The 12,541-nt window shown below is 42.5% G+C and overlaps 1 protein-coding gene across 5 annotated transcripts in view; it reads right to left on the reverse strand.

Moving 5' to 3' along the window:
* The window catches only part of RBBP6 (RB binding protein 6, ubiquitin ligase), a 78,224-nt gene that overhangs the window by 7,694 nt on the left and 57,989 nt on the right, over positions 1-12,541 (reverse strand). For 4 of the 5 annotated variants that reach the window (XM_073636526.1, XM_073636524.1, XM_073636525.1 and 1 more), the window contains exons 15-16: positions 11,888-11,989; positions 113-1,876 (exon numbers count right to left, since the gene is read on the reverse strand). In XM_073636526.1, the coding sequence (XP_073492627.1) occupies positions 113-1,876; positions 11,888-11,989 (1,866 nt within the window). The remainder of the gene's footprint in view (positions 1-112; positions 1,877-11,887; positions 11,990-12,541) is intronic. The other variant, XM_073636527.1, reaches the window with a different exon arrangement.

Here is a 12,541-nt window from a genome sequence, read left to right on the forward strand (position 1 = left end):
GACATTCACTTTAAGCGGTTTTTGCATTCCCTACTGATTGTTCAAAAAACAACTACTGTTCTAATTAGAAAACAGCTAATTAAATCTCATTCAAGCACAAAGCTTAATTTACCTAGCATAGTCTACGAGGGTAGAGCCATCAGCAGCAGTGATTTTCTTCTTTACTTTTCCCTTAGCACGTTCTGATTTAGCTTTGGCAACAGCAGCAGACTCAGTCTTCTCTTGGGTTTCCTCTGGCACACCAGCAGCATCGGAGTTAGCAATCTTCTTGCCGGTTTCACGATTTAGCTTTATCTTTTTCACAGTTGTTGTGGTGGCAGGGGAGGCGGTGGTGGTGGCAGCAGCAGCTTTCTCTTTCTCTGGGACTTTTTCAGACTTTGTCACTTCTGACTCGGTCTTCACTTTGGCAACAGGTTGTTTTGAAGCCTCAGCAGTCTCGGTTTTGGCAGTCTTAACTGGAGGTCTCTCTAATGACTTCTCACTGGATTTATCATCGGCTTTTCGTTTACGTTTTTCAGGCTTGGAGTCCACAGTTTTAGGTTTTTCTGCAGCTTTTTTAACCTTTTCCTCTTTAGCTGCTGGGATGTCCTGTTTCAAATCTTTGGAATGTTCTTTTTTGTTTTTGTCATCCTTAGATTGTTTGCTATCCGGAATCTCTTTTACAGCTTTAAGATGGACTTTGCGGGGCAGCATGCTGGATTTCTCATCCTTCGGTAAGGTAGTATGCTTGGAGTTTTCCGTTTTTTGGGTCTCATCTTTGACTTTCTTTGTTGGGGGTTCAAGAGATTGAGGCTTTGCTTTATCTCCATCGCTGCTTGCTTTCTCAGTCTTCACAGCCTTGGAAGAGTTATCCTTTTTGGGCTGGACACCTTCTGTTCTGCGCTTTGTCTTTTCAGGTTTCCCTCTGGGTTTGTCTCGTCGATCCTTGTCAGAAAGAGATTTTGAAACAACAGACTCTGCATCCATAGGCTCATCCCTAACTGGAGTAGCATCATCTTTGCTTGTGGGAACAAAGAGAGGTTCACCTCTTTTGACATCTTCCCCATGAGGGTCTCGATGCTTTCTAGAAGGTTCAACAGGTTTAGAAGGACCTTCGCCCTCCTCTTTCCTTTTTTTGCGATGTTTCCTGTGTTTGCTTCCTCTGGAATCTCCAGCTGGGACGAAAGCTTCCCTCTCCTTAGATCGTCTAGTTTCTTTCACCACGTGGACATCACGGGGCAATAGCTTTTCAGGATAACTGCTAGCCCCAGGGCGAAGTCGGGGAACAAGAGGTGGAGGATAATTGTCTCTGTGGCTGCGATTAAATGGAGAGTGTTCCCTCCGGGCCTGAGGGGGAAGGAGATATCTGTTGTCTGGAAAGTTTTCCCTACCAAGAGGGGACCTTGGTCTTGGCATAGGATTCACTGACAACCCTTTATAAAACTTTTCATACCAGTCACTGTACTTTCGTTCCCATTCTCTAAAAGCTTCCTTTTCAAAAGGATCCCTCAGATCAGGCTGCCGGCCGTACATTGCCTTGACATCATATGGTGGGATTTCACGAAAACGGACGTAATCCCGATCTCCTTCAATTTGGGGGAGCAGTCTCTTATTGTTGGGAGATGGAGGTCTATATGAAGGAGATTTAGATCGAGAGTGGTATCTTCTGTATGGAGATCTGGATCTGGAGCGGGGGTAGCCATGAGAACGTGATCTGGAGCGGTAAGCACGGCCCTTTCCCTGGGTCTTCCTCTGGTAAGGAGGGGATCGTGAGGGAGACCGAGAGCGTGATCGACTGAAAGAGCGAGAATAGGAGCGTGACCTTGACGAAGATCTTGATTTGGAGTACGTGTAGGAACTTTTACTGTAGGATGATTCAGAGTATGGAGATCTAGATCTTGGAAGAAAACACCAAAATTAAACACATAAGTAACAGTGGGTTTAACATTATTCACCTTTTATAAAAGTGCATTTGTCACCACACTTCCAAGTTAACATATTTCAAAAAGATTCTGTGCATCCTTGACTTCTGGTTAAAGTATAACTAAAAGCAAAACTATTTTTCTTTTTTAGTTTTGGATAGAGTGGATAGGGATTAGAACACCTGGCAGGTTTTTACTGCTGTCTGTGTCCCTGTTAGGGAGATTCACCCTCTTTATGTGTCCTGTTCAGAGTTCTCAAAAATGAAAGTAAAAGAAAATCTCAAATTTTGTCCCCAGAATAATAGAGGGGAAATCTTCCAATAAGGACACTAGTTCTAGTGATCCTGGAGACAACCTGGGATTTCCCTCCCTTTGTTTTGGCTATGGGACAGGAAGTGAAGGGAAATCTCCCCAATGGGACACAGATGTCAAAAGAAACCCGACAGGGGTTATAATACCCCTTACTCTATCCAAAATGGAACAAAGTTTTTCCTGTAGTCCTACTTTAAGAGTGCTTTCACACCGAAAGCGCCGTTCATTTTAGCGTCGATTTAGCGCCACTTTTTGGCCGCTACCAGGGCCCTTTTAACCCCGAAAAAAGGTTAAAAACTCCTGTGTTGTGGTGCTTCCGAAACACTTTTCAGGAGCTTTGGAAAGTGCTGCCTATTCATTGCAATGGGCAGGGACGTTTTGCTCCCAACCCACCCTAAAGATACTGCTTGCAGGACTTTTCCGAATGTCCCGCAAGCGCACCGCCCATGTGTGAAAGCACCCATTGCAGAGAATGGGAGGCAGTTTTCAGGCGCTATTTCTAGAGCTAAAACACATGAAAACTGCCTCAGTGCGAAAAGGGTCTAAGTGTTTTAGCACTTCACACATCAAAATTCAAAAAGCATGCCTCTGCCTTTCATAGTAGTCTACAAAGAGATGCACCTTCTATACTTTGGGAGGCAGGAGGTGCGGCAGAGTTCTTGACTTTGGCTGGAAACTGATTTACCTATAACAAGCACTGGCTTGGGTACGTTTTTGGGGCACCAAGAAGTACTTTTTAAACAAAAATATATGCTCTAACTTTTGGCTGCCTTTTGGCAGGGAAATTACAAACAGAAGTAATGTATGTGTGAGTTATGGGTTCCTTAAAAAGATGAAAAGTAACTAAATATAAAATTCAAGTGTCTCAGACAATAAGCAGCTTTTAAAGTGGTTTTAAACCCCCCTGACCTATTTTTACACGTAGGCAAGCCTATAAGGCTTACCTATATGTACTGAAAATATCTCCTACATATGCACCGTTTAGGAGATATTTGCCTTGTTGGCACATGCGCAATAAAGAAACGGCCCTGCATGCCGTTTTTTCCCCAGGGTGTGTTGTGACTGGCGGCTCCCGCGCTCACAGAGCCAGAGTCTGCGGCCCCCATAAGGAAGAGGAGTGAAGATGGATGCCTCCACCAGCGGGGACATCGCGGATATTGTGCAATGCATACTAGCCAATTATGCATTTACTTTGCAGGGGAATAAAAAGGAAGTAAAACCCATCAGGGTTTACTTCCTCTTTAAGGTCCATACACCAAGTTTACACAGGCATTCCCTGAAATTGCGGCAAAATCGTGGGACTTTGAAGTCGTGACAGCGTAAAAGGGGCCTTAGGCTGCTTAAACCAGCTGCCTACCGACTCAGTGTTTTAACAACAAAGTTGATGGGGAAAATGTACACTTTATGAATACTCAAATGGTAAATGATGTGGCATGAAAACAATTAAACATGCAGTTAATAAAATATGAGCAAAATATAACATAAAAAATGTAAAAAAATCAATCATATGAATGTGATATAATGAAATGGGTGCAAAATCCAGTGTTAGGTGAACATATAAAAAGTCCTTTCAATGAAAAAGTCCTTTTCAATAATAAACAAGTGTGTCCATAAAGTGCAAAAGGTGTAAAAGTAACATTGATTGATGAAATCCACCACCAAGCACCAACAATTAGCATACGCTTCTTACCAGATAGCGTGGACCATAAATTATAATGGTCATAAGAGCACAAAATAACCCACCATCCGAGATAGGCGATGGCTGCTCAGCAGCAGCTCCAAATGGATCGGGTATAAAAAAAAAAAAAAAAAAAAAAAACAAGCAGTGAAGCCTGCTAACATTTAAGTCCTTTTATTTAAAATATGTAGGAAGTACCTTTCGATAGGTTGTATCTGACATTTGGCCTGCCCCTGGAAAAACATTACTGATGACGAAACGCATCAGGATTGGCTGTTACTTTAGACATCACGCTTGCTTAAGCTATCATCCACGGTGTTCCTTTCTCATGAGCTGACAATCTGGCGGTTCTTGACTCGTTTGTGCTTGTTTACAACCTATCAAAGGTACTTCTTACATATTTTAAATAAAAGTACGTAAATGTTAGGCTTCGCTATGCTTGTTAATTTTTTTAATTCCTGATCCATTTGGAGCTGCTGCTGAGCAGCCACCGCCTATCTCGGATATCGGTTTATTTGTGCTTTTATGACCATTATAATTTATGGTCCACGCTATCTGGTAAGAAGCATATGCTAATTGTTGGTACTTGGTGGTGGATTTCATCAATGTTACTTATACACCTTTTTGCACTTCATGGACACTCTTGTTTATTATTGAAAAGGACTTTTCCATTGAAAGGACTTTGTTCACCTAAAACTGGATTTTGCACTTATTTCATTATATCACGTTCATATAATTGATTTTTTTAAAATTTTCTTATGTTATTTAACCACTTAAAGACCAGCCTCGTTTTGGATTTTAGGTGTTTACATGTTTAAAACAGTTTTTTTTGCTAGAAAATTACTTAGAACCCCCAAACATTATATATTGTTTTTTTTCTAACACCCTAGAGAATAAAATGGCGGTCATTGTAATACTTTTTTTTGCACCGCATTTGCGCAGCGGTCTTATAAGCACACTTTTTTTTGGAAAAAATTCACTTTTTTTAATAAAAAAATATGACAGCAGTAAAGTTATCCCAATTTTTTTTTATATTGTGAAATATAATGTTACGCAAAGTAAATTGATACCCAACATGTCACGCTTCAAAATTGCGCCCGCTCGTGGAATGGTGTCAAAATTTTACCCTTAAAAATCTCCATAAGCGACGTTTAAAAAAATTCTACAGGTTGCATGTTTTGCGTTACAGAGGAGGTCTAGGGCTAGAATTATTGCTCTCGCTCTACCGGTCGTGACGACACCTCACATGTGTGGTTTGACCACCGTTTTCATATGCGGGCGATACTCACGTATGCGTTCGCTTCTGTGCGCGAGCTCGTCGGGACAGGGTGCTTTAAAAAAATTTTTTTTTTTTTTTATTATTATTTATTTTACTTTATTTATTTTTTCACTGTTTTAAAAAAAAAAAAAAAATTGGATCACTTTTATTCCTATTACAAGGAATGTAAACATCCCTTGTAATAGAAAAAAGCATGACAGGTCCTCTTAAATATGAGATTCAGGGGTCAAAAAGTCCTCAGATCTCATATTTAGACTTTAATGCAAAGAAAAAAAGTCGTTTACAAAAAATGACACAAAAAAAATGTGCCTTTAAGAGAAGTGGGCGGAGCTGACGTAATGACATCGCTCCGGCCATCCTATGGTATGGAGACGGGTGGGCGCCATCTTAGCCTCACTCGTCTCCATACTGAGGAAGGGAAAGGACCCGATCGCCTCCTCCGCTACCGACGGCACCTCTCCCGCCGCCGATAACGGTGATCTCGCGGCGAACCCGCCGCAGAGACCACCATTATCGTGTACAGAACCGCCGGTCCTAAAGATGGATACCTCGGTTGTGGCAGCAGCTGCTGCCGTTACCGAGATATCCATCTTTAAAGTAATGACAGTGCCCGGTCGGTAAGTGGTTAATTCACTGCATATTTAATTGTTTTCATGCCACATCATATACCATATGATTATTCGTGATTGCACCATCAGGATTTAGCACTGCTTCTTATTTATATTGATCATTTACAGCTGGTATTATAGTTGAAGAGGCTGCTCACTTTTTTTTTTACTTGACCCAGCGCGGATTGTATCCCAATTTAAAAATGTACGCTTTGTATTCATTTTTGCGTCTAGTCCAGCAGTTACTACCTCCTTTCAAACCCTGTAGGGTTTACTTCCTCTTTGTTTTCCTGCAAAGGTAAAGCATAATGGGCTACTATGCATCACATAGTAGCCCATTATGTGTTACTTACCTGACACAGGAGCCAGCGATGTCACCGCTGTCCCCTCTGCTACGGAGCGTCCATCTTCTTTCCGGGTATCGTGGCTCCGGCGCTGTGATTGGCCGGAGCCGCGATGACGCCACTCCTGCGAATGCGCACGGGAGCCGCCACTAAAGGCATATCGCCGTTAGCAGCGGCATGCTCAGTGCGCCTGCGCGCCGCTGTCCGGCAGTGGTGCCTGTCTTTTTGCAAATATCTCCTAAACCGCGTAGGTTTAGGAGAAATTTCTTGGACCTACAGGTAAGCCTTAATCTAGGCTTACCTGTAGGTCAAAGAGGTCTGTAAGGGTTTACAACCACTTTATTTCGCATCAAAGTCGGACCAAAGTAGTTCAGGGACTACTCTGAAGCTGGTGCGACTTGAAGTCACACAGATATGAATGGTTATCATTGGGAATCATGGGGTACGATTTGTCATGTGACTCTGATGTTACAGGAAAAGTAACAGTTACAGGAAAAGTAACAGTTACAGGAAAAGTTGCACAAGTGTGAAAGGGGCCTTAAGTCAACTATATTTGTATCTGGGAATTTGTAGCTAGACAATTTTTTGATATGACACAATCTCAGTTAATCTTGACAATGCAGATAAATATTGCTGCGCCTCTTTACGAATTAGCAACCCATTTTTAACTAAAAAGGAGGATGTGAGTTATACATAAATGGGGTCTAAACATCCAGAGTTCCTCCCAAGGAAATCACTAACAGCAAATGAGACTGTATATAACAAAATATCTTGCAAGCAGCACAACCCTATTTTGCAAACCTGTCCAACTTTATTAAAAAAAAAAAAAAAGGAACCCATTAGGTTTTTACTGCTGTCTTAAAGTCTTCGTGACCCATTTCCACAAGGACTGAATGTTAGGGAAAATCTAAAATGGATATTTCACAGGAACAGAAACAGGAGGGCAAATCTTCCATAGGAGACAATGGTAAAATGGGATGGTATTTTAGGTTTACCTGTAAAATCTTTTTCTTGGAGTACTTCACACAGAGGGGATGATTTACTAAAACTGGCTATGTGCAAAATCTGGTGCAGCTGTGCATAGCAAACCAATCAGCTTCCAGGTTTTTGTCAAAGCTTAACTGAATAAGCTGATGTTAGAAGCCGATTGGCTAACATGCAGAGCTGCACCAGATTTTGCACTCTCCAGTGTTAGTAAAACAACCCCAGTGTGTCTCATGTTCATTATGAATAGGGTTAGGCTGCCACTTGCAAGTGACGGGACAGTATCAATAAATAAAAGACGACAGCAAGTCCCCTTCCAAGAATAAACCCTCCCTGTAAGGCAAGGATTCAGTTTTTGTAGCGGGCCATGAACCACAAAGAAAAGAGGGTGGGATGTCTGTGTTATGTGATGTACTTGAGGAGAAGGATTTTTACAGGTAAACCAAAAATCCCATTTTCTTTACCGTGCATCATAGGACACAGTATCTTATATTTATTCTGAATAGGGATGTCCCAAAGCACTGAACCATCTTGTCACTGTGAAGCACAAAGAATAGTTCAGTACAGGAAAAAGTAGCCAAATTTAGAACTGTGTGGACCGAAGTAACAGCAATTTCCTGGATGGCTTCAAACTGAGAATTCTGCAATATAGAAAGAGTTGAGTTAAGATCACACAGAAACCTGACCAGTGGCACAAAATGATGCCTGACACAAAGACACACCGAGGAACTTGAAGAAATCAGTCTCTGAAAAAGAGACCACCAAGGCAGAAATCTGATCCTCAATCAAACTCAAGGTCAGTCCAAGATAAACACCAGAATGGAGAAAACATGGGATGTGACCCCACGATAAGCTTGTGAGGTGAAAACCTCCAGGCTCACACCAAACAAAGCAATATTTCCAAAATCTGTGCTGAATCTTTGTTGAAGTCACCTTCTAAGCCTTCAATATGGTAGGAATAACCAAAAAGCAACTCCCAATCTCAAAAGACCCTGGCTCCAGCAGCCATGTCACTAAGTCAGTGACTATTAAAAAAAAAAAAAAAAAAAAAGGACCGAAGATTGGATCTTGGGACAGAAGGTTGGGACAATCTAGAAGATCCAAGGATTGTCTGCCGGCACATTCACAATGTCAGAGTACCTAGTTTTCCTGGGCTAAGGCTGAGGTCAGAAACACCAAATGTAAATGAGGAGAAAGCTAAAATGACAGAAAGGCATAAATTAGGAAGTCCAACAGAACCCTTACAAGAAGGCCCTTCAGCTGCATGGATCAATGCAGTAGGGCAAGGTGAATGGCCCCCAGACCTAGGATGTTGATGGTCAATTACCTCTCCTGCTGTGACCAAGTTCCCTGGATTAGGAAATTGTCCAGAACTCCACCCAAGCCCAGTAGGCTAGCATTGATCATCAGGACCCTCCAGGTTACAAGGGGGAAAGATTTTCCCATCTTCAGGATCCATGAAGAGATCCACCAGTCAAGGGACAGTCTTGTGTTTGTATTTAACACTGGGGAATCCAACGACTGCATCCTCCTGTTACATGCCCAGAATGTTGGAGGCACCTGAAAGAAAGCTGGGCAAAGGTACTTCCTCGAAGGAGGCTACCATCTTTCCCACAAACCTTACGCAAGTGTGAATTAAGGGATTAGTTATAGTCTTGAGTAAGGCTACCTGAGCTGTCAGAGCACGACAAAAGTCCAGGAGGAATATAGCTTTGATGATATCCAGGATCAGGCCTAAATATTTAAAAAAAAAATCCTAAACATTTTAACCTTTGGGTTGGGGCCAACTGTAAATTCATGGCCCATCTGAGCCTCACTAGAGTGTGCACTGTGTGACACACACTAGTTTCCAGCAGATAAGCGGATTGCTGCCTCAGAAGTAAGTTGTCTAAATATCAACAATGGAGATACCCTGGTACACAGAAGCCCCAAAATCAGATTCAGAACCTCGGTGAACACTATGGGAGTTATGGCTATGCCAAATGGCAGGGCTACAATTTTAATTGACAGTCCCCCACCGCAAAATGCAGAACTTTTTAAGAGGTAGAAGGATCGGAATGTGCAGGTAAGTCTTTGATGTTCAGATGTCAGTAAGTTCCCTGCTGAAGAGAGGTCACCACAGAATGCAACGATTCCATTCAAACTTCTGCACTTGAAGAAACTTGCTGAGTATCTTGAGATCCAAAATGGGACTGCCATTTAATTTCAGAACCTGTATAAACTCTGAGTAAAAACTGTGAAAACTTTCATCCTCTGGGACTGGAATGATCAAAAGCTTGCAGAAGAGTAATTTTTTCTGTGGTCTCTGTGAAGGCTTGCAGATATCCCCCACCTGAGCAAAAGAGGAGGGCTTGTTCCCTGGTGTAGCAAGCAGAGGAGTCCCTGATTTCTCAAGGAAACAGAGCTCTAAGAGGCCAAGGCCTGAGGTGGCGGAAATGATGTTTTTTTTTTTAATTATAAGAGGCAGCAGATTTTTAAACTATAAACTTAGTCTGCTAAGCTAAGGGTAACAAAATACTATATACTGTACTCACATTCAGCTGCTGGATGTAAGCACTTAAAGCATTCCTTCTAAAAAGGTGAATGTACGACATGTATTTAGCATGGCATTTTTGGCAACATTACTTCAGCCATGAAAACCTGTGTAAGCACACAGAGAAGATCCCAAGACACGAAAATGGGAAAACTGGATAAAGTGCTTTAAAGTGGTTGTAAACCCGCACATATACCCAGTGAAGCGACTATCATCAGGTGAATACAGGGATGAAACAAATCCTCTTACATAAGTTGTACCTGTCGTCTTCTCTACATCTGTTCAAAGTGCTGAATTACAATGCTTGTCTGAGAGTTTTGAAAAAGGGGGCGGAGAGCTGAAGTTACACACTGCAGAGCTCAGTAAGGAGAGCTCTGAGAGCTGCTTGGAGGGAAGAGACACACCCCCTTCATACAGCAACAGAGCTGAGGCTGTCAATCCGCTGGAGCTCCCTTCCCTGTCACCTTTTCCCTCTTGGTGTTAGGAAAAATTGTCAGACGTGACTGATAGAGGAATGAAGCAGCAGACAGAAATGACACTTAATGCCCTTAATTGACACAAGTACACACTATAAAGGGATACAATTTATTCATATTTCATGTCTGAGGTTTACAACCACTTTAAGGCATCCCCTGAAAATCCAAGGGCAAGTGGAAGATCCTCCAGGTTTCTGCTCAATTCAGTATTTTCATTGGTAGAATCCCTCCTTTCCTCATGTGACGAGCCCAGACCTTAATACTTTGGCACACACAAACAGCTGCCACAGCCAGATGTAAAGCTGTATCGACCAGCATGAATGAGGCCTAAAATAAAGGCTCTAGACCTTTGTCCAAGGCATCCTTAAATACCTGTACCTCGTCCACAGAGCACGTAATAGTCTTAAAGAGACTGTCGGATTCACTGTTGTGACCTGAAGTCCCACAAGGAATCTCCGCTGTGACCTGTAGTCCACCAGCAAGGCTGCAACACAAGGGCCCTTTCTGCTATGACTTGTCGATGTCCAGACGTTCGATCCTCAGTCATTGACCTCTCTTGCTCCTGCCAGCAACAGCTGGATGGAAGCTGTTTTTGCCTGCTGCCAGTGTCCCACCGCACTGCAGCACCTGTGTAGCTGCAACCATGATTCCCCCAAGAGCCCACACTCTGCTGCTGTCACAGGGGATCCAAGATGGCCACTGCTAGGGCGCTCTGCCCAATTCGTTATATCACAGGCTGCACTGCGCACACGGCTCGACCATCAGAGTGAATGCAGGGGGTTGAGAACTATATCTCCGCCTCCTGCATTTGGCACCCTGAGGCTCCCAGGCCACCACTCTGCTATGAATTATTTGGGGCAACCGGGGAAGCTTATAAAATCTAATGTAAATCAAGAAAATATTAATAAAAAGCTGTAAACGGTCCCCTGAAAAAAAAGGGGGGCCCTCTTTTCCCACCGGAGAAGGAAGAGTTGTTAGTGGCAGATAGGGTGTCACCAGCAGGAGTGCTACAGGGCACTTACTAGTCCAGCCGCAGGACCTTCTAGGGAGTTTAACCTTTGCCAAAAAGAGACTTGATTTACCTAGCTGGAAGACACTGCCATGGACCTGTATAGTACCCTACCAGTTCACCGGGCAACAAATCAGTGTGCAAGGTCCAATACCAACCGGCAACATTACAGGCCGTTCCCGCAACATTACGTGTGGGGTCCGGGTAACATTCCTCTGAACGATGAATAGCCGCCGGCATGGATCCTAATAAAGCCATTCTCATGCACTGGGTGGAACCATTGAGAAGACGGCTATTTTCGTGCACAGCTGTGACCATCACCTTCAGCCACTAGTAAAAAACTAAAGCCTTCTCTAATTGGGAGGTGTTATACCTGGGAGAAGATTTCCTTCATTTTTTTTTTTTGCCAGTGTCCGAATCACCTGTAGGTGGCAGCATAACCCTATTATGAATATAAGCATTACCCCCATAACAAATATAAGGCTCTCTGTGTCCCGTGATGTACGTCCCTTCCGATTTGTTTACTAGACAGATTGTAAAGGGAAATCAATTTTTTTGGGAAAAAAAAAAGTCTAATCCATACTCTTTCCCACACGTTGACCTGAGGTTTCTCAAGCAAACCATTATGAGAAGTTGCTAATACTGGGTGCACTTAGAAGAGGTTAGTGCTTATAATATTTTAAGGGTTCATTATCCACACAGTGAGTTCCATCCACAACCATAACCGGGTAGCAGAGATCTCTTAAAATCAAACGTCTCACACCTTGAATATGAACGTTTCCGCTCTTTTTGCAATTTCTTGTATTCCAAAAGTTCCTTAGCAAAATCATTTGTAAACTCTTCAAATTTTATTTTGTTCTTCTCTCTGGGATAAATAAAAAACAACAACAAAAAAAAAACAACAACAATGTAAGCAGATCTAGATGATACAGATTTCAACATTAAGTCTGTTAAAGTCTGCATGTCTCATAAGTACAGAAAAGGTGATTACTTGCATTCACATATGCTAATAAAATAGATGTTTGTACTCACCATAAAAACCTTTTCTTGGAGTACATTGAAGGACAAAGTCGTCTTTAGCCTTTGGGTTATACTGCTGCCTCCAGCATGCCTCAGTTTTGTAGCAAAGCAGTACCAAGAGCATGATCATAAACACAGATGTGTCCCTCACTAGACTAAAAAAAGGCTTTTACGGTGGGTACAAATATAATTTCTTTTTCATCCATTGAAGGACACAAAGTCTTTAACCTTCAGGACATTCAAAAGCAGTCCAACCAAGCGGTGAACACCACAACAAACGAACAGGCCCAAGAAAAAAAAAACAGAACTAGGAACTACCTGCAGCTGGAAGAACTTTGCACCCGAAGCCTGCATATAGCAGAAACATCTTACCTGGTTGAACTTGTGAACAGAAGAC

This window comes from Aquarana catesbeiana, linkage group LG06 (assembly GCF_042186555.1).
Source record: "Aquarana catesbeiana isolate 2022-GZ linkage group LG06, ASM4218655v1, whole genome shotgun sequence".
In the NCBI taxonomy this organism is placed as follows: Eukaryota; Metazoa; Chordata; class Amphibia; order Anura; family Ranidae; genus Aquarana; species Aquarana catesbeiana.